General features: G+C 55.4%; 5 protein-coding genes across 5 annotated transcripts; 4 read left to right on the plus strand and 1 right to left on the minus strand.

Moving 5' to 3' along the window:
• Positions 1–1,449: 1,449 nt before the first annotated feature.
• On the plus strand, positions 1,450–2,328 carry CGCS363_v008105 (uncharacterized protein; the record flags this gene model as incomplete). The annotated part of the gene is made up of 1 exon (XM_036639954.1): positions 1,450–2,328. The coding sequence occupies one exon, from the start codon at positions 1,450–1,452 to the stop codon at positions 2,326–2,328; it is 879 nt and encodes a 292-aa protein (XP_036494668.1).
• Positions 2,329–2,530: 202 nt separating this feature from the next.
• Positions 2,531–3,963, plus strand: trmI (tRNA (adenine(58)-N(1))-methyltransferase TrmI; the record flags this gene model as incomplete). Its single annotated transcript, XM_036639955.1, has 3 exons — positions 2,531–2,618; positions 2,667–2,902; positions 2,965–3,963. The coding sequence occupies 3 exons, from the start codon at positions 2,531–2,533 to the stop codon at positions 3,961–3,963; spliced, it is 1,323 nt and encodes a 440-aa protein (XP_036494813.1).
• A 659-nt stretch (positions 3,964–4,622) lies between these two features.
• CGCS363_v008107 (uncharacterized protein) lies at positions 4,623–5,096 on the plus strand (the record flags this gene model as incomplete). Its single annotated transcript, XM_036639956.1, has 2 exons — positions 4,623–4,799; positions 4,848–5,096. 2 exons carry the CDS (start codon positions 4,623–4,625, stop codon positions 5,094–5,096), a joined length of 426 nt encoding a protein of 141 aa, XP_036494651.1.
• Positions 5,097–8,260: 3,164 nt separating this feature from the next.
• Positions 8,261–11,199, plus strand: kap104 (Importin subunit beta-2; the record flags this gene model as incomplete). The annotated part of the gene is made up of 3 exons (XM_036639957.1): positions 8,261–8,362; positions 8,431–11,049; positions 11,098–11,199. The coding sequence occupies 3 exons, from the start codon at positions 8,261–8,263 to the stop codon at positions 11,197–11,199; spliced, it is 2,823 nt and encodes a 940-aa protein (XP_036494667.1).
• Positions 11,200–16,664: 5,465 nt separating this feature from the next.
• On the minus strand, positions 16,665–18,932 carry CGCS363_v008109 (Sterol uptake control protein 2; the record flags this gene model as incomplete). Its single annotated transcript, XM_036639958.1, has 6 exons — positions 16,665–16,956; positions 17,080–18,056; positions 18,108–18,144; positions 18,198–18,425; positions 18,477–18,776; positions 18,823–18,932. 6 exons carry the CDS (start codon positions 18,930–18,932, stop codon positions 16,665–16,667), a joined length of 1,944 nt encoding a protein of 647 aa, XP_036494666.1.
• Between the last annotated feature and the right edge of the window lie 1,709 nt (positions 18,933–20,641).

Below are 20,641 nucleotides of genomic sequence, written 5' to 3' on the forward strand. Positions count from 1 at the left end.
ATGTATGGCTGCGTTGTGAATGGCTCCGTGCCTCTGGCCCCTGCTGAGCAGCACCTTCTTCTCTCCTTTCCCTCGCACCTCCAGAGGCAGACACTCCTTGGGTGGAAATACGTACCAGTCCCAACCCGTATATTTGATCGCTCCAACGTCCTGGCCGTAATTTAACAATAGCTGCAGGATGTCAAGATGTCCCTTTTTAGCCGCCCAAGTCAGAACCCGGTTCTCTCTGCAGGGTTTCCGGATTTCTCTGCGATATAGAAGTGGTTTAACGAGGCCGTTTAGATTGCGTGACACTCTTCCAAAACGTGAGAGGTGTGCTGAGTTCATCAGATAACCGGCGATGATCAGACGGACCTACGAAGGTAGATTGTTGAAAGTTGCCATCCTGCCTAGCTGTTGTCAGTGACGTAGGAAGGGAGCTTTGCCTGCGGTTGCCTGCGCATACAGTATCACTGACTTAACTATGCGCGTAATCCTTTTGTCAAAAGCTCTGGCACCTGACGGCAATGGGGGAAGGATATTGGTTGAAGTCCTGGCTTTGTCTCGTGGAAATGTTGATGATTTGGTGAAGTTGGGGCAAAAGAGATTATGTGGAAGCGACTTCCTGCCATTTCTACAACGACTTGCCATCTCGACCGCGAGGCAGGTGCGTCGATCAAGCATTTTGGCAGCTTGACACCTTCCCATCTCACCTCAACCGTGTCCTCGCCCCTTCCTTTTCGCGACATTTCACCTTCTCATCCTTCCAACGTTGCTGGAAACGCTCAAAAACGCAAATCCGAAATTGCAATTTTTGGAACCGCCTTTCGTTCCTTCCTTCTCGCTTGTGCGATCTCCAACTTTCCTCACCTCAGCTTTTTTCACCTTCACGTCGCTCTCCTCTTCACCTCTGCCACTACCACGCGTCCACAAACTCACGCCGCAGCAAGATCTTTTCCCCAACGCAAGAGAAGAACCAAATAGACTGAGACAAAGACACAAACGTCGCCGAGTACGATGGCAAAGCTGGAAACCCTCCCCAACGAGCTGCTCTTCATCATCTTGAAAGATGTCCGAGACATCCGGGGCCTCGCTTCCCTCGCCCAGATGAACCGCCGCCTAAACGAGATCGCGACGCCCTCCCTCTATATGGCAGCCGCAAGGAAGAAACGACACCAAGCCCTCATCCACTCAGCCAAGATGGGCAACATCGCGGCGCTCGAGGTTCTCCGAGCCTGCGGCCAAAACCTCCGCGCCACAGTCAACAACAAGAAGGAGCTGACCAAGGCATGGGTTCAGAAGCAGGCACTCATTAGCAAACGGGACAAGAGTTTGGAGCGCCTCAAAAAAGACATCCAGAAGCTGGAACGCGCCAAAAGCATGCTCAACTACAAGAAGTACCCGGAGATCAAACCGCCGGGGTGGAAAGATGAAGCAGATGAAGAGATCCAGAAGAAACGCCTGGAGATCATGGAAATCGATAAACGCATCGACGACTTCAAGCTTATTGTTGTGGACCCTCGCCAAGACGCGAAAAGAATCGTTCATTTTCAGGAATATGGAGCTCTCCACTGGGCGGCCTTCTTTGGACAATCAGAGACTGTTCGCTGGCTACTCAGCAACGGAGTCAATCCTAGGCAGGCATGCTTCATTCAGTGTACCTTGCTTTACTCCAATGGCAACAAGTATCTCCGTACCTACACCAACGCCCTGCATCTAGCCTTTGACCTTGGACGTTGGAGTGTCGTGCAGGTCTTTTCCGCCAACAAAGCAGGCCATGCCATAATGTACGACACATCGCTTTGGGAAGAAGCTATCCAGGAGGACCAGGCAAAGCCGGCAATGAAGTTTGCTGTTTCCGTCGCTTCTAGCTGTTTCCACGACGACGCTGGTCTGCTGAAGCAGAAACCTTCAGAGAAGAGCATCATCGATTCCGTCAACTTGCTTCTTGACCCACTGGATTGTCTTGAAGCACACTGCGACGCCGAGCCGGAAGACATCATTCTATGGAATGAGCGAAAGCAACGGTTGTTGGAAAAGCAAGAAGGCCAAGTTTTCAAACGCGCCGAAAGAAAAGCGCAACGGAAGAAGAGTCTGTGGAATCATCTGCAAGACATCGCAGATCACGAGGCTCAAAAGGCGGCAAAGCAGCACCGCACAGCGAACCGTCGACTACGAGTTGAACTTGGCAAGCCGTGTTGTCGTTGGGGCAGAAAGAAGTGCCGAGGTGACATGGCTGGTTGTTTTGGATGCACATTGTACGGCAAGAACTTCTGGTACGATGCCCAACTGAGTGCGAGAAAGCGCTATATCAATACCCCGCCTGAGTCGGATACATGGGAGATGTGAAGTCACGGACATGAGATTGAGGATATGAGGTCAGGGACAGAGTATGCGAGATTCGAGTTATTCCGTGTATGGAGTTATTGCTTGGTAGATACGCTATGAAATGCAGTTGTCGAGTCTTATCCTTCTAAACGAGTACATCCCACTTCAGTCGCGCAAGATTTCCGCGACGTCGTTTTCGACATTCCCAAACCGAATTTCCACAATGCCACCCAGACTCTGGCCATTGAGTCTTCCAAGACACCTCAATCGGCCATTGTGCCGGTACGCCAGCTCGGGACGGGTCATCCAAGGTATGGAGCCATCTTCCACCACATAAACGACTTCCTAACACCCACCAGAACACGATGTAATCGTCCTCCGCCAGCGCGGCGATCGCGAAGCCAAATTCCACCTTTCCCCTCCCCTGCGCAGGGACGGCAAGATCAAACTCAGCTACGGCGCAAGGCTCGACGGCTCAGACGTTATCGGCAAGACCTTCACCGACGCCGTCAAGGACACCACCGGCCGCGATGTGAGGCTGCAACAAGTCACCCTGGCGCAATACGTCTCAAACTCCCAACGGGTCGCGACGCCGGTACGAGAAAGGCCCTTGGTCGCATAGCACCGGAAACCGCAGACTGACGGGTGCAGGGTTAGATCTACCCCCAAGACGCCAGCGTGATCGTCTCCGTCCTCGACCTCAACCTGCCGTCCCCCGGCGAGGACCCGGACTTTGACGACGGCCCGCCGGTCGAGATCTTCGAGGCCGGCACCGGCATGGGCGCGCTGACGCTGCACCTCGCGCGGGCGATCCACGGCGCGAACCCGCCCGTGCCGCTGAAGCTGCGCGAGGCGCTGTGCACGGCGGAGTACGAGAGGAACACGCTCCCGCGGAAGCCCGCGACGGACGACGATGCGCCGGAATATGCGCACTCGCCGCACGCGCTGCAGATTGCTGACCCGGAACTCGCCGAGATGCACGCGAAGCACGCCGCCAGCCGCCGCGCGATCCTTCACACCCTGGACATCAACCCGACGTCGAGCCGCATGGCCCACAAGCTCGTCAGGTACTTCCGGCGCGGCCTGTACCTCTCCGACGTCGACTTCCACGTCAGCACGATCCGGTCGTACCTCTCGTCCCGCCTCGCCGAGAAGGGCGGCGAGCCGTTCCTCGCGCACGTCATCCTGGACCTGCCGGCGTCGCAGGAGCACGCGGACGTTGCGGTGCAGGCGCTGCAACCCGGCGGGAAGATGGTGGTGTTCTACCCCTCCATCACGCAGATCCTCGAGTTCGAGATGTGGGCCAAGGATACGGGCCAGCCGCTGGTCCTGGACCGCGTCGTCGAGCTGCACACGTCCACGTCAAACAGCGATTCCGGGTTCAAGGATGCCCTCGGCGGAAGGAACTGGGAGGTCAAGGCCGTCGGCATCCGCAAATTTGAGCGGGCCGGGGACACCGGGCCCGCGTCGAGGGGGTATGTCTGCAGACCCAAGGTCGGCACCCTCGTTGTTGGAGGTGGCTTCTTGGCTGTGTTTAGCAGGATAACAAAGAAGTCTTCTGTTGAGGAGGTGGTGGAGGAGGTTGAACAAACAGAGTCTGAAGAGGCTGAGACGACTGAACAGCAATCCGAGGAGGAACCTTCAAGGCCCCAGTGAAGTGTGGAGCTCGAGATGCCGTAGGCCAAACACAATGGCATTGTATAAAAGCATAGACCTGTACAACCAAAATGATAGACAGGTACAACCATCAAAGAGGTTCAATACCGTAATCAGTCAACAAAAAACTAAGAATCAAGACGATGATAACAGGCCCAGGAGTAAAACAAAAGGGCAAAAACATACAACACCGGGCATTCGCCGGTCGTCACCGACCCGACTACTACTCCAGCCCTCACTGGCTTATCTATGGGAGAGCGGACGGGATCCCGAGTTCTCCAGTGGGTATGGTCGTATGTGCTGGAATCGTGAAGCAGAGTTGATTATATAGTCACGAACAGAGAGGCTGGCGGTTTCTCCTTGCAGCAACACCACATTAGAGAATTATACCATTTCGAATCACGCAGGTTTTAAGTCTTTTGGTTTAATTTTGGGATTAAACTTGTATGTGTCTAATTTATTCAGTGGTCCTGTTGAAAAACTAGTTGCTGGCCTGTTCTTCGATGTTGCCAGTGGTGTTGATCACAGTCGGGATACAGTGCAAAGTCAGACCTTCACACTGCGCCGTCCACTCACATTCATCAGCGTTTACATCACCGACCTCACTCGTTCACTCAACAAACGGCCGTCACCTCGAAACCACAATAACACATCAAAAAATGGCAGTAAGCAGCGTCACTCAGCTATCCATACCCCTTCCGCGGTCCCTGGATACCCGCATCCACATCCACCTCACCGTCAAGGCTAAAACGGCCACCCTGTTCCTCACATCGACGACCCAGGACGAGCCCTCATCGACTGCGGCTCTGGGGTCCTTCGTCTACGCCCTGCCCAACGTATGTCTTCCACCCACAAAATCCTGACCACTCACTGACTGCCCGCAGAGACTTGATCCCGCCCAGCCTCTGTCAACAGCCATCTACTCGGTCGAGTCGACCGTCGAGTTCGCAACCCGAATGGCCAAGCTGCTCGCCAAGCGGGCCGACATGCCCGTCTACGTCGGCTGCTCCGTGAACCTGGGCGGAACTGCCATGGCCCTTTCCGTCGAGGAAGAGATGGAAGCGTTCCGCGCCGTCGTCGACGTCGTCACGGCGAGGCTTAAGGGTCAGGCACCCGTCAACGGGGTGGCCTGACGTGTGTGTGCCTGCGGATGCACGCATCAAGGGAGAGGAGGAGGACCTTCAGGAGAAGGACAGGCGCGGTCGCACAGTTCTACTGTCTCTGATTGCAAGCGCTGCATTCGAGAAGCCCTCCCCCCAAAGCAGATGAGATGCTGGTTACACCTTCCCGAAGCGGCCAGCGGCGGCGGTTACACGGGGGCTGGCGGGGGCGATATGCGGCGTGCCGGGCTCGCGAGTTTGTCTCGGCGGACCGGTGGAGGGGCGGGCGAGACATGTGGCCTCGGGCCGTCGTCAGGCGTGGATTACGGCCATCGCCCTGGCACTGAAGGCCTAGGTAATGGCATGCCTACGATTTGAACGTTGTGGACATCGAGATCACGCAAGTGTCACGGTACTTTGGTGTCCAGAGTCATGATGAATATACAGATACCCAGGACCCGTCGCTTGGACTGCGGCTTAATGTCATGGCCATCCCGTGCCCACGTTTTGACGTCTTCTGGAAAGTGTTTGCCTTCAAAGGCAAATAAGGCTAGGACGCGGCCATGTCAAAAGGGAATGCGGTCGTCCGTTCTTCTCTGCGGGCCACATGGCCGTGTTTGGTCCCGTTTCGTGGCAGAAGTTCGGCTCATGTTTGCGGAAAATACGCTCTGACAAGTCACAGGATCTGCACGTAATACCTTGAACCTGGGAACTGCTTCTACGAGGACCGCACAGGTTGTCCGGTCCTTCTTCTCGACACCGCCGGAGGGCTGCTTCTGGGGGTTGATGACTCGGGCGAGGGAGAAGAGCATGAAGTCAGTCTGTTCGGTCATGATCCAGAAGCATCCGCCCGCAGCAACTCTGTCCTGTCGAGAGTACGGGGCGGGGACCCCTGGCGGCGTCAGGTCGATGGGACCCATGGGTTTGATCCTCGCCCCCTTGGGGAGGTTTTGCTGTGTGGTGCCCTCGCGGGCTCTCTCGGTGGACTGTGATGCGCCCGGAGGCGACGGAAGAAGCAATGTTGACGACAGTCTGATGGCGGTCTATGTCACTGTGGGTGCGTGTAGCTTGCTCCTGCCACTGGTTCACATTGTGCCCGCCGCTGGTTGTGCAACGCGGTGGAGTCCCACTGCATTTTGGCAACATCAAAGGCCAGATGCGAGATGCAGGACAGAACCGGTTGGGCTGGCTGGGCGGCGGTACCGTTGCAGGACAGGGGACAAGTGTGCAGCATTTCAGTTGGCATGTTTCCACGGTCGTCCTGTCTCGACGGGATTCGAACAATGGGCAGACGGGCACAATGGGATTCCAGAAGGAGGGAAGGGCGTCTGGAAAGCTTCTGCTCGGATTCCAGTGCGAAACGGCAAGAGCAGGCGGAGGTCCACTGTCTGAGATAAAAACCTAAGGTTGGGAGGTGAACCCTGGCGGGGTCATTCCTGCTTGTCGGGGTCACAGGCGACAAGAGGGGAAAAGGTTGCCCATTTTGCCTTTGGGCGTTATCGATAAAAAATATTGCCCGTCCAAGTTTGAACCACGAAGAAAGAGGAGGAGCGAGGGGTAGACAGGAAGCACGGGCCATGTCTTCAGGATGGCGAGCTTGGGCAGGCATTCAATGTACCAATTCAAATTTTTGGTGGTTGGCAGCAACGGCAACAGCAGCAGCAGCAGCAGCAGCAGACGGGTGGGTGTGCATGTGGCATGGGAGGCAACGCAGCGCACCTCAGCAGACCACACCTCATTCACACTGGCGCAGTGCATCAACGCTAGCAAAAGTGGAAGGACGGGCGGACTGGCCAGACTGACACACGCGCGGCGGGAGTGGGAAGGATGGACGGACTGAGGGACGTGGAGGCGGCCGTCGAGGTCGAGGCACGGGGGCTGGACTTGCTTGCACATTGTTGAATCGGTACTGGTATTGGAACGGACACTGGTACCGGTGCTGGTACTGGTGGGCAAGTGTGAGGTAGTGTATCCTCCCATTTCCGCCTTTTCTCGGGTTTTTCCTGGTTCCTGTCCAACCGTCTCCTCTCTCAGCTCCAGTCCACCGTCGTCGCCATGCATGGCTTCTCCTCCTCCTCCCACTCTTCACTGCCACTCCGCGGGCAGCAGTCAATCAATCAGTCGGCTCATGGGCAGTGGGCATGCCTCCTCCATGGATCCCCATGGACCCCGGCCCAAAACCCCAACCCCAGCCGGGCCACCCACTGCATCCCACCTGCTGCACCCTGAACACAACGCTGAATTCAACATGTCAGTACTCGGTAGCAATCAGCAACGAGGTACCGAAGAGGAGGAGGCTACGGGCAAATCTTTTTGTTTGGGGCGGGGCAGAGGCAAAAGTCACTACCTTACCGCTAGCAATTACGCAGTACCTACACGGCGCACCACCACCCTCACCACCTGTTCACCACCCACCACCACAATAGACTTTGTCTGCTGCAGTCCTCTTCCGTCTTCCAGGCTCTCTGAGCGGCAAGAAGCACGGCTAAATTTAGCATTGATTTCTTTCCTGCTGCTTTTTCCCTGGCCACAGACCTTCTCATTCATCGAGCCGACGTTGGACTTGCCTCCATGTACCCCAGCCGAGAACAGACGCCGAAATGTAAAGGTACGTGAGTTTCGGTAGCAGGCGAGGCTTTCTTACATAAGGCACGGTACTTGTCTATCCGTACATCCACCGCTGTTCTGCTAGGTACCTGCGGTAAGGTATCTCAACTCCCATGCTGCGGCCACCAAAAAAGGTCAGATCACTACAGCACCACTAGCGCTGCAACACTGGCCTGTCCGTACCTTTCTCCCCCCCAAACTGGCCCAATAGCACGCGGCGCACTGCTGCAGCTACCTCCGCCGTAGGTGCTGCCCGCCTACCTTGCCTGGTAGGTACAAGGCCATTCCCTTGCCCGCTACTCCGCCGCACCATAGTTATCGCGAAAAAAAAGCTGACAGGGTGACCCCACCATCCGCCAGCCCGTCGCCCAATGTCAACGCCCACTGCCCTCGCTCGGTACTGCGTGCCCGCCGTGCTGTGTCTACGCCTGGCCTGTGTCTTGAACGAACAACTTCAACGACTGCCCCTCTCGCTGCGATCCCGCCCTGCTCTCTCAACTTCCGACACGACAACATCGCAAGCCGGACCGACCTCCGATTTCGACCCTTCCCCAGTCCTTTGACTCTACACATCCCCAAAGGCGCCAGTCATGGCCTGGCAGCCGGCCCCAGAGTCCTTGAGCCAGCTGGCCGCTTGCCTCAAGGACTCGCTCAGCGGCTTCGACAAGAATGCGCAGAAGCAGGCAGACCTGGTGAGCTTCCTTCCGCCAATTGCCCCGACGCCTGTCCGCTGCCGACGTTGCTGACTGACGATGCGCAGATGCTCACCCAGGCAAAGTCCTCTCCCGACATCAACAACTACCTTGCCTATCTCTTCTCCAGCCCCGACCCCCCCTCCGGCGTACAATGCTCCGCCCAGGACTATCACACCGTGCGGTGCGCCGCCGCAATGATGCTGAAGAACAATGTGCGCTCTAGCTACAAGCAGATCCCCGAGAGCAGCCTCACCCTCGTCAAGATGGCCGTTCCCATGGGCATCCAGGACAAGAACTCGCAGATTCGCAACTTTGCTGGTAACATTGCGACCGAGATCGTCAGAAGAGGTGGCGTTCTGAGCTGGCCCGAACTGCTTCCCCAGCTTCTCAGCCTCATCACCAACGAGAACGGCCAGGTCTCCAACGAGGCCCAGGAGGGTGCCATGTCCGCCATGGCCAAGATCTGCGAGGACAACGTCAAGGTGCTGGAGCGTGAGCACAACGGACAGCGGCCCCTCAACTACCTGCTCCCCAAGTTCATCGAGGCTACCAAGAACCCGCTGCCCAAGGTCCGCGCCCAGGCGTTGACCGCCATCAACGTCTTCACCCCGCGCAAGTCCCAGGCCATGCTCAACAACATTGACAGCCTGCTGTCCCACCTGTTTGTGCTGGCCTCCGACCAGAACCCCGACGTGCGCCGCCAGGTGTGCCACGCCTTTGTCCAGCTCGTCGAGACCCGTCCCGACAAGCTGCAGCCGCACATTGCCGGCCTCGTCGACTACATCATCACACAGCAAAAGAGCGACGACGAGGACCTGGCCTGCGAGGCTGCCGAGTTCTGGCTAGCCGTTGGCGAGCACGACGACCTGTGGCGCGCTCTGACCCCCTACCTGGACAAGATCATCCCCGTGCTGCTGGAGTGCATGGTGTACAGCGGTGAGGATATCGCCCTGCTCGGTGGTGCGTCGGACGACGAGGACGAGGAGGACCGCACGGAGGACATCAAGCCCAAGTTCGCCAAGAAGCAGGCATCGCGCGCCGTCAACGGAGGCGACGGCCAAGCGGATCCCAACCAGAACGGCAACTACGAGAAGCTCTCGAGCATGGACGACGACCTCGAGGAGGGCGAGATTGATGACCTCGACGACGGCGATGAGAACCCCGACGAGCGCTGGACCATCCGCAAGTGCTCCGCCGCGGCCCTCGACGTCTTTGCGCGCGACTTCTCCGACCCCGTCTTCACCGCCATCCTGCCGTATCTCACAAGCAACCTCAAGCACGAAGAGTGGCAGTACCGAGAGGCTGCCGTGCTCGCTCTCGGAGCCGTGGCCGAGGGTACCATTAACGCTGTTACCCCTCACCTTCCCGAGCTCGTCCCCTACCTCCTGTCCCTCCTCGAGGACAACGAGCCCATTGTCAGGCAAATCACCTGCTGGACGCTCGGCCGCTACTCCCAGTGGGCCGCCAACCTGCAGGACCCCCAACAAAAGTCGACCTACTTTGAGCCGCTCATGGACGGCATCCTGCGTAAGATGCTCGACAAGAACAAGAAGGTTCAGGAGGCCGCGGCTAGTGCCTTTGCCAACCTTGAGGAGAAGTCGGGCAAGGTCCTCGAGCCTTACTGCATACCAATCCTGCGCCAATTCGTGCAGTGCTTCGCCAGGTACAAGGACAGGAACATGTACATCCTGTACGACTGCGTGCAGACCCTGGCGGAGAACATTGGGCCCGTCATCGCCCAGCCCGACGCGATGAACCTGCTGATGCCCGCCCTCATCGACCGCTACCAAAAGGTCAGCGACGATTCCCGAGAGCTGTTTCCTTTGCTCGAGTGTCTGTCGTACGTTGCCATGGCGCTCGGGTCTGCCTTCACCCCGTACGCGCAGCCCATCTTCACGAGATGTGTCAACATCATCCACGTCAACCTGGAGCAGAGCCTGAACGCGACCAACAACCCCTCTCTCGACTCCCCCGACAAGGATTTCCTCGTCACGAGTCTGGACCTCCTGAGTGCCGTCATCCAGTCCTTGGACGAGGAGAAGAAGCAGGAACTGGTGCGATCCAACGAAAAGACTTTCTTCGAGCTTCTCAGCTTCTGCCTCGAGGACCCCCAGGACGACGTTCGGCAGTCAGCGTACGCCCTGCTCGGCGACTGCGCGAGATACGTGTTCCCTCAGCTCGAAAACTACCTTCCCTCCATATTCCCTATCCTTCTCAAGCAGCTCGACCTGGATAACATCCTCGACGAGGAGATTGATAGCGGCTTCAGCGTGGTCAACAATGCGTGCTGGTCCGCCGGTGAGATTGTCATGACAAACAGCAAGAACATTTCGCCCTTCGTTCCCGAGCTCCTCCAGCGATTCGTAGAAATTATCTCCAACCCCGGGGTTCAGGCGGCAGTCTCCGAGAACGCGGCTATCGCCCTCGGCCGTCTTGGTCTGCACAACTACGAGATCATGGGCCCCATGCTGCCCACGTTTGCCGAGGACTTCCTCACGGCCATGGAGCACGTCGAGTTCCTCGAGGAGAAGGCCACCGCCTTCAAGGGCTTCACCATGGTCGTCGGCCAGAACCCGCAGTCCATCGAAAAGGCCCTCCCCCAGTTCTTTGTCGCCATTGCGAGGTACAGAGACATCAACCTGAAGAACCCCATCAAGCATGAGTTGCATGAACACTTCCAAAAGGTGAGCTTGCTGCCGTCTCTCCCGCATAAACAACGCTAACATGAACAGGTTATCAACATCTACCGGCAGCTGATTCCCCAGTTCAACGACTTTGTGAACCAGATGCAACCGCAGGATCAGCAGGCACTCCGCCAGTACTATTCTACATGACGGAAGAAATAACAACACAAAGGGTCCATTATGAGCGAGTTTCCAATGATATGACTTGGGGAGGAAAATACCACTGGCGTCTTATGAAGTGATGACGACGCACGCGTTTGAAGAGGCTGAACATATCAAGGGAGCAAAAAAGGCTTGTAATTGGGCAGCAAGAGATATCGCACAACATGACGAAAGAGAGACTCTGTCGACGTGAAACATGAAAGGTGGTTTTTTTTTGAGTGATTGGAGGATTTGGGTTCCACGGAAACGCCAGCATACCGGCGGAGCCAGCATCATGGGTTGTTGTGAGGGTTCGGCAGACGAGGGAGGGGCCCACTGAGAGAGAGTAGCGGGTCTCTGGGAGTAATTGGTGGGGATGCTCGCCTTGGGGATTGAAGCAGCGGATGAACAGACGTTTCGAACACGTCCGGCATGGCCATCATGATGCAAAAAATTGGTGTTTCTTTTCGTAGATAGGTAGATAGGTTTAGATAGCTTAGCATAGGGAACGCCGCCCCACGGGGCCGGAATGGGAACGGAGTTAGGCTGCCTTCATAATGCTGCGGCGGTGAGGTTTGAGGGTGTTGGCTAATGCTGGAGGTTCAGGTGGTATGATGAGTATGGTATACAGAGTGGACGATGGACGCTCAAGCGTTGCTGTGCAAGCTGGAGATTCTGGACGGTGCCGGGCTTTTACAGAGGCTCCTGGCAAACGTGCTCTACCGGCATTGGCAAAGCTCATCACGCCTGGCGTATTCGCCATGATACCCGGACGGTATTATGAGCCTCGGCCAAGGAGCCTCTCGCCTTTGTGATCCTGTCGCCGAGCCTGGGAGCTCGCAGACAACTTTTTCAATCTTGGAAACCGCAGCCAAACATCTGCAATCCTTCGCCTGTCTTCCTTCTCTTGCTTCTCATGGACGGGGCCGGGCTTATATACTATCTCGGCGTCACCAGAGCTGGGCTGCTGATAAAAGAAGCACGAGAGATGCTGTAGGGGGGCTAAGACGAAATGGGAAACACGCAAAACATTCAAAATCGTGCTTTACATACAGCTGTGTCGGCTGAGAAGCTGGATACATTCAGTTGTTCCAAGGTGAAGAACTGCCGAATTTGTAAATCAGTTACATAGACGGAATAGGTTCTTGACAGAGATGGCAGATAAGATATTGTCCTTGGTTTGGGACGTACCGCTTCACTTGCACCAGTCCAACGTACAGTATTCATGGCACCCGTGGGAGAAGCCCCTTGATTTGACACCGCAATAACGACAATTCGGATTGTCGCCTTGTTTTATGCAGAGGAATTGCCAACAAAATCATCCTTAAGAATACGTTCCGGGGATGGTGTGATCAGCCAGGTCCCTCAAGCTCAGTCTAGTACAGTAGTCGATATGGTGAGGCCATTCCTTGAGCCGCTGTCACTGTGCGAACGAGCTATAAAACACCAATCGCTATGAAAAGGAGGGTACGCCAATCCAGCGACCATCTCGTTGGCAGCCAAAATTGCATGTCAAGCCTAAAGTTCTGCTCGAGGTGATGCCACCCTTGATTCCGTCATCAGCCAAACAAGACGAGGTCCAAATGGAGTTCAAAGAGAATGTGACCCTCGGCCGTTTTCTTCCAGCGTCATCAAGAGAGTATACGGCATGAATTTCAGTCACAGATCCATATCTCAGGCGAATTTAGCTACTGTGTGATTGCTTCCAACTCGGGGAGAGCGTTGCATCGTATAGTTGCAATCAATCCAGCTTTCCAGCTTAGCCATTGCCGGCGTAGAGACAAGGGCGTGGCAGCCCAACATACCGATTAAATAACCATTGACTGTGCTTTTTTTGTGAGCAGAGCTTTGAATTGCCATTTGATATATCAAGGAGTGGTACGGCGATGCAGTAAGCGAGGAGGCAATGCATCCAAAGGAGAGCAAAAGGGTAATTTCTGAGGATCCAAGTACGTACGTAATGGTTGACTGAGTGCGGAATGTGCCCATGAACTTTAAAATACCAGATGGGCTGAGTGAATACGCCTCTTTGCGGTTTTCTTCCAGTACCGTCGGAAGAGTATGGCATATAATACTCGGCCGTGAGCTCGGAAGTGAGGTATGAGGACAACAAGGGTTGCGACCTGCACTATTTCTCTTGTATTTCGGGCCTTGAAGGGTCATCACAGAATGATACGGCTACATTTGTTGCCGTTGTGAAGATCTGGAGTGTGCCGTCTAAGATCCTGTTTAAATAGCCGTGCCTTGAGCCGCGGGTGCTACAATTCGCGAGATGAGAGGTCCGTCGCCACCGCCATAAGTAGCGCATCAACATGTCCAATCTCGCTACATAGTTCAGAAAATCACGTAATCTTCCATACCGTCTACCTAGGAGGTATTGGATTATGAGTCGTTAACAATGTGATCTATGAGCTTCTGGGGATGTAAAGATGTACCGAGGGCATGCGTCATTCTGCCTCTTTCTTCCAGTGCTATCACGAGAGTATGACACATAATACCCAGATGTAGCTTCTAAGATGCCCCGTAAATTCTACGTAATTCCACGAATATCATTACCCTGTGCAGGTTGGGGACCGCGCATGGTCAGGCACCTCTGCGGGAGATGTACGCGGGAGATGTACGCGGGAGATATACAGACGGACTGCTACCAGAAGACTTGTCGTTGTACACACATGGGAGTTGCTGCTTAGCACCGCGTTTAAATAGCAGCTGTTTTCTGAGATTTTGATGGGCTCTGGTGAGACTGGAAAACATATAGCGTAAATAGCCAGAAGCGTTCGTGCAACTCATGAAAGCACCACCAGAGAGAATCATAGTCAGCCTGCTGCCTTTGGATTGCGATCACCGACGCAAAGCCAAGCATGCCAGGGCCAGCGCTTCAGTAGCGCCGTTGCGATTTGGATCGAAGCATTTTCGTTTGCGATTATTAGCAACGAACACTCATAGGAAGATGTACGACATACATAACGGCCTTACGAATGACTCCGTGTTGTATTCGCGTCTTTCGGCTTTCAGGCAAAACCCGTCCCATCTCGAACGACATCCCCGCAAACCTTCGGTGATGCTCTGGATTATTAAAGTGTCCCAGTATCGATCCAACAGAAGTCTGCACAGAAATGTCCAACCTTCAGGCTCTCTAAGTCTTTGACCTACTGGGGCCAACCGGACTGAAGTCCACTGCCACAAGTCTGAAGCGCTCACGATTATCATTCAGTCGAGTTGGTAAGAGAAACAGTTATTGTTCTCCCGCATTCTCGCTTGATCGGTAGCCTCGTATACGCAACAGACTGCCTGGGATTCTTACAAAATACACAGTGCCGTCTTCAGCTTCATTCATAAGACAGGGCGCAATGTTGGCTGGGATTCACGTGAACCGTCAATTGACTCAGACGATGATCAGTTGTCGAGTTGTGGAACAGAGCCTCTGATCTCACAGGCACGAGCTGGCTTATAGGTTCTTCATCCAGCAACTATTATGTGGCTACCGAGTGGCATCAGATTCTTTGAAGCAGCCTTGACAGCGATCAGACAGCAGCGCGGACAGATTCAAAGCTCTCTCGACATCAGTCGCCAGATCCGTCAATATTCCGAGTCTGCTCATAACACAGCCACGGGCATGGCGTGACGTCTCAGTCGCCGGCCTGGGTCACCAAGGCCGTCTTCCAGCACTTCTCCTGACTTATTGCCAGTCTATACACCGGGCTTCAAACCGAGACCATCAACAAAGCGCAAGACTTCTGAATTTGGGGCGAACGGAAGAGGCAAGATATGGAAACACCACACAAGCAGGCTGTGGATGAGACCGATTAAATCCCTGAACGCAAGTCGACTCTAAAAGCATGTGAAGGCTTGTTTAAATAATAGCAACAAGCTCGATCCACGATTTCAATGAGGCTCCAGACAATAGTCCAAGCTGTTCTCTTGCCGCTCGGTATTGGAATACTTGGAAGTGTCGCTAAGAAGCAGACTGGAAGAGCAATGCGACTTCAATATCTCATGGAAAGATTTGACAGCTCTCGAGAAACGTACCTGCTAGAGAGCCAGAGTGCCAATCATACTCCTTGGCCCGGTTCTGAGAAACCATAAGCTTCCACATTACCATAGTCATTGATACGATCTTGAGAGTATCATTCCCAAGGGCCGAGCCAAGAGCAGAGATGAAAACACGCCAAAGACCTCCTCTCCAACACTCGCAAAGCCTCGAACCAACCTACCCGCCCAAAACCAAGACAAACAAACACAAATACAAACGACCACGCGGCATCCAAGACACACCAACCGCCTTGCCTCGCCACAAAAATTCAACCCGCATCCCCCTCCCGCATCCCGTCCGCACCAACCCTCAGCTCCCCCGCCTCACCAGCAGGTCATATGCAAAACCACCTCAACCAATATCGCGAGACGCCAAAAAGCAAGCTCGTCCACGGCAAAACCCTGCCGTCGATCTCTCAACGTGGCAATCCAGACTTGGCTTCGCTTAGCCGCATCCAAAAGACGCCACACTAGGGTGACAGTGTCGGTAGATCTGATTAGGGAAAAGAAACGACTGACCCTCACCAGCTGAGATCTAGCAGGGACATCGTCACGTCGAGAATTGGCCGGCAAAAGCAATGAGGGCTTCCCCAACAATTCGACATTCACACAGGTCACAGGCGAATCAAAATGTAACGTTTTGTTTTTGCGCGTCGTCAATTGAGTATATTCTTTCCACCCACACAGCCCGCTCGAGGGGGCGCGCATAGAGCTATGTAACTCATTACAATCCAACTCCCATCCGCACAGTTGCTGATCCCTTTGCTTACTCCTCTCTCAAAATTCATTAATTCCAAACACTTTGCTTTCAGCGCGCGCACAGGTCCTGCGAGGCAAGCCTGCCTCGTAACAAACAAAGAACAGTGCTATAAAAATCATTTCAAACCCAACGCCGCCTAATGCAGTTCGTGGTGCGGTGACCACGGAATTCCCTTGTTTGGTTCCCGTAAAACGCCGAGGTAGATTGTGTTGTGTTGTGCGTCGAACACGTGAAACAGTCGCTATGCAGTTTGGATTGCGGCCAATGTAATCCGTAAGGAGTGTCTTTTTCTTCCGTCTCTTCCCTTCTATAATCCGGAATGCTTTTTGGATCGTAACGTCATGATAAGGAGTGTGATGCAGTGGGGTATCATCCGATGCCGGTAAGGAACGTCTAAGGTTGTCGGTATGTGTTGTGTGTCGAGGGGGGTATCTTGGATTAAGGAGTGTAGTCGTATATTAATGTGATTGATCGTCTGTGGTTGATAAAAAGGAATGTCGTGGGGCGCGGGAGTCGAGGCTAGCTCGGGCTCGCACCGGCCGGGCTTTTGATGTCTTCAAGGAGCGTGGTGTACATTGGCGTCTGTGTCGATGCAGAAGCAGGAATTAAAGGTGTTTCAAAATCAAGGGTCCCAAGCGATGGTGTTGAAAAAGAACTGGTCGAGATGGAGGGGGGAGCGGAGCTATAGCTCTCGCTCCTTGCCCTTCTCGGACTTGATGTGGACAGTCGGCGTCGATCCCAGCCATTGGTTGCGTGGCGGGAAGGGTGCGCTGACGGACCGCGGCGACTCCGTGACCGAGGACGACGGGGTGTGTCGGTGGCGCAGAGGCAGGTTGGGAGGGATGGGTGATTCGGGGAGCGGGAGCATGCCGAATTGTTCCGGGTTGAGGAAGGGCGAGGGGGGCACCGTGTGCGAAGACGATGCCAGGAGGTGCTGGTCCTCGGGCGGCGGGTATGTCGGTGTGGTTGGCATCCTGAGCGGCGGTCAATCCGGAGTTCTTTCATGCGAGTTGTTGTGCCGCAGTGGTTATCGAGGGTGCCATGGAGAGAGGGCAGGGCCTGTTTAAGTCCACAAGGGCTGGGTGGGAGAGACGAACCCGACGCCAAGTTGGTTGTTGACCGCGGGCATACCGCTCATGTCGAAACGCTGCTCATAGCCGTAGTCTTCGTTGTCGCTGTACACGATGGAGCCCTCAAAGGTCGAGGAGGCCGGGCTGTAGCCGCCGTAGTTGGGGCTGGGGATGTTGAGGTACTGCGAGTGCACAAAGGGAGACGACAACACCAGCGGCGACATGTTGTTGGGAGGCGCGGCGGCAGTCTCGGGCATCATCAGGGACTCGGTGCTGTAGCTGAAGGCCTGGGTGCCATACGGCATGTACGAATCGGTGACGGGCGGCAAGGGCACGGGCTCGTTCAGGTAGAAGTTGGGAGGGTTAAACTGAGGGAACGAGGGTGTGCGCGCAGGCTGCGTCCAGCCCATCCTGTGGCGGAACTCGTTGACAGTGTCGATGGGGAACTCCATGAGCGTGAGGGGGGTCTGGAGGTCGCCGTCGACGGTGCCGGAAATGTTGATGGACAACAGGCGGCGGGCAATCTCCTCGACGGGGCCGATGGACAGGCTGCCAAAGTAGGCGGCGCCAATGTCGGGGAACAGACGCTCCGTCACGAGGGCCACGGTGTAGAAGTGAGCAATGACGACCAGTGCCGTTGGCGATCCGCCCGTTTGCTTGAGCAGCATCACGGGCAGCCAGAAAAGCCAGTTGCGCAGGGGGCTGAGGCGCTCAAACTGCTGGCAGATGGACAGGCCGGTGTTGAACTTGCGGGCGCCCTTGACGAAGCTGACCAACTGCTGGATCATCTTGACGTGGCTCTCCTCCTTGTTGTGCTTCAGGTGAATCTCCAACTTTTGCAGCTGCTGCAGCGTCTTGGTGAAGGCCTCGGTGTCCTCCTTGCGGGGCTGGCTCGGCTTGTGATCCGGGCTGGGCGAGCCGGGCGCGGTTGGGAAGGTGCAGCTTTCGGCAATGAAGTCGCCAAACTGGGAGGTGTGCTTCCAGGGGTCCATGGCCTCGATGACCTGTGACGGGTTAGCATCTTGAAGCCTCGCGCTGTTGTGTGGGTGGCTTACCGATGAGGTTCCTTGCATGAGCTGGGTCCAACTTTTCCTGTTAAGGTGTGTTAGCGCGCTGCGGGCGGCTAGGTGCATAGTATTGCCTACCAATCCGTGGCTTGCCACGAGAGAACCAGCGAGGCGGCCAAGACGGCGTCCGACGTTTCGTGGCCGAAGGTGCTGATGGCCTCCTGCAGGCCGTTCATGGCGAGGCCGCGGTGCTCGGTACCCATGTTGCCGACCAGGGGACAGTCGGTGAGGAAGGCAATGTGCATGGCCGCGAAGCCCAGGAGAGCATGCATGACATAGCTGTGAGTGACTCCGATTTTGATGATGCTGTTTAAAATTAGCAAAGCTAACGGACAGGTGCATCTGTCAGGAACTCACGTTGGCATCTGGCGGGTCCAGATGGTGAAGCCGTTGTAGTCAAAGACGGCCAACTCATCACAGATCTTTGCGACGTGGTAGATCAACCTGAGATCCTCGACCGAATAGCGCTGAGGATTCGGCTCAGGGTAGATGCCCAGGTTAGGGAAGGGGAAGATGCCGGTGCGCTGCCACTGTGCGATGGCAGCCTCGATCTCGGGGGTCCACATGAGATCGGGCTTGTCGGGGGTCGTCGACCTGTCCTCGGGGATGGGCATGTCATTGTAGGGGCAGCGGATCTTGTGCTTGGTGCAGTTGCGGCTGCTTCACGTTAGTATCGTACGGAACGAGTTTCCGGCAGGCATACCATTGAGGAAAGTTCTCATCACATCTGATGTGGCGGCGCTTGCAAGTATCACAGCCCTTGCGGGACTTGGTGTGACTGCGGCGAGGAGGACCACCTCCGGGACCGGCCATTGTGAGCGAGTTGAACGAAAGAACTGAAACGTCAGCCAGACTCAAGCCGTAGGATTCAGAGGTAACCAACAAGAAGGCACACGGCTTGAACCGTGTGGAAGCGAGTGTAGTGTCGTTACCGGGGAGCGAAGCTGCCCAGACAGAATTATACCGCAATGAAGTGAGGCACAACCCGACGGGAAGCCGGATGTGTAAAGCAACTGACAGGAGCGTCAGATGTTGAGTGGCAGAAGTTTGCAAAGAATGCCCGAGTACTCGATATCGACTCTTGGCGGATTCCTGTCTCTTTCTGGTCGTGGGTCCTTTTCTTCAAGCGGATTCTTCGGTCTCTTTTTCCCAGTTCCTGATACTAGTAGCGATCGTAGTTGCGCGGGTTTTTGCGATTTCCCAGTTCCGTCTCTGAATCCTCTTTTTTCCGTAAAGCGAGTGTGGTTGATCAAAAGACCAGTGGTTTAGTTGCGAAGCATTGACTGGTTGTGGTTGTAAGCCGGGAGGTGGGCGGTTTGGCTAGCGTTCCCGAGGGATGAGGCTGAAATGACCAGGGTTGATGATGTAGCTTCGAAGCTGGGGGGCGTGTTGGTTCTTGGAGGGTTTTAGTGTCCTTTTCTCTCTCGAGTATCTGGTGGAAAAGGCCAAGGGTGGTTTGTTGATGTTGTTGGAGGAGGAGGGGGGAGGGCTTTGAGATTTGGAGGATGGATGAGATTGTTGGAAAATGGAAGAAAAACAAAAAGCGCGAAAGCGAATGACAGGAGTCAACGAGGACTTCCTAAAGGTGAGAGTTAGGAAAAAGCGAATGTGGTTGAGGGCGGCACGAGCAGCTCAACGAGGCTGATTTTTTGATAGATGTTGTGGTGTAGGCTGAGGGGGAGACGAAAAGGCGGTAGTAGATGGGCTGGGGGACCGAATCAGTTAAATAATTCCATGTTCCAAGAAGAGGCCGCAGCAGACGCAGGAGGAGGGATGGGGACGTGTGGACTGGGGGAGACTTTGGCACCACACAGCACGGCCGTGGAAATGGCACAGGCACAGGCAGACAAGGCACTGACTGGACAGGCTCAGACTCAGGCAGAGGGAAGGGAAGGGAAGGGCGGCAGGACAGGACAGGACAGGACAGGACAGGACACACACCCAGCTGCACCTGCTGCACCTGCACCTCCAGTCCTCCAGTCCTCCAGTCGAGCAGGGGCCACTGTCCACACCCGGTTCGCCCTAATCGGGTAAGACAGAGCCGCCGGGTGGGAAAGACGGGGGCAGGCGGGTGGTAAAGGTGTGGACAGGCAGGGGGGCGTGGTGCTTGCTGGTGTCCAATGTACATCTCCGGAGCCAGGAAGGAAAAGCAAGGAGGATGGATGGGGGAGAGAGTGAGAGAGAGGGCCACGAGAACGCAGACTGTGCATCCGCCAGACAGCCACCAGCCAGCATTACAAGCGGTGCAGGTGCAGGTGTGTGTGCGTATGTCTCTAGGATCACTAGCCTATGCTTCCGCAGAGCATGCCATGCTTGTTTGTCTTGTTACCTGTCCTCTTCCTCGTCCTCGTCTTCATCCTGTGCCTCCGGTGCCCTCGCTCTCTGTCTCTGGAACATGCAGAACCTACCATGGTGACTTTCGGCTTGTGCAGTGGTGGTAGTGTAGTGGTGGGTGGGCTGTGGAGGAGAGGGGAGGGGCCGCCCGTGCTGGGATCGTTGCTAGGTTTCCTCCGTACGTACCG

Source organism: Colletotrichum siamense (assembly GCF_013390195.1).
Source record: "Colletotrichum siamense strain Cg363 chromosome Unknown KSG_Cg363_contig05, whole genome shotgun sequence".
NCBI lineage: Eukaryota > Fungi > Ascomycota > Sordariomycetes > Glomerellales > Glomerellaceae > Colletotrichum > Colletotrichum siamense.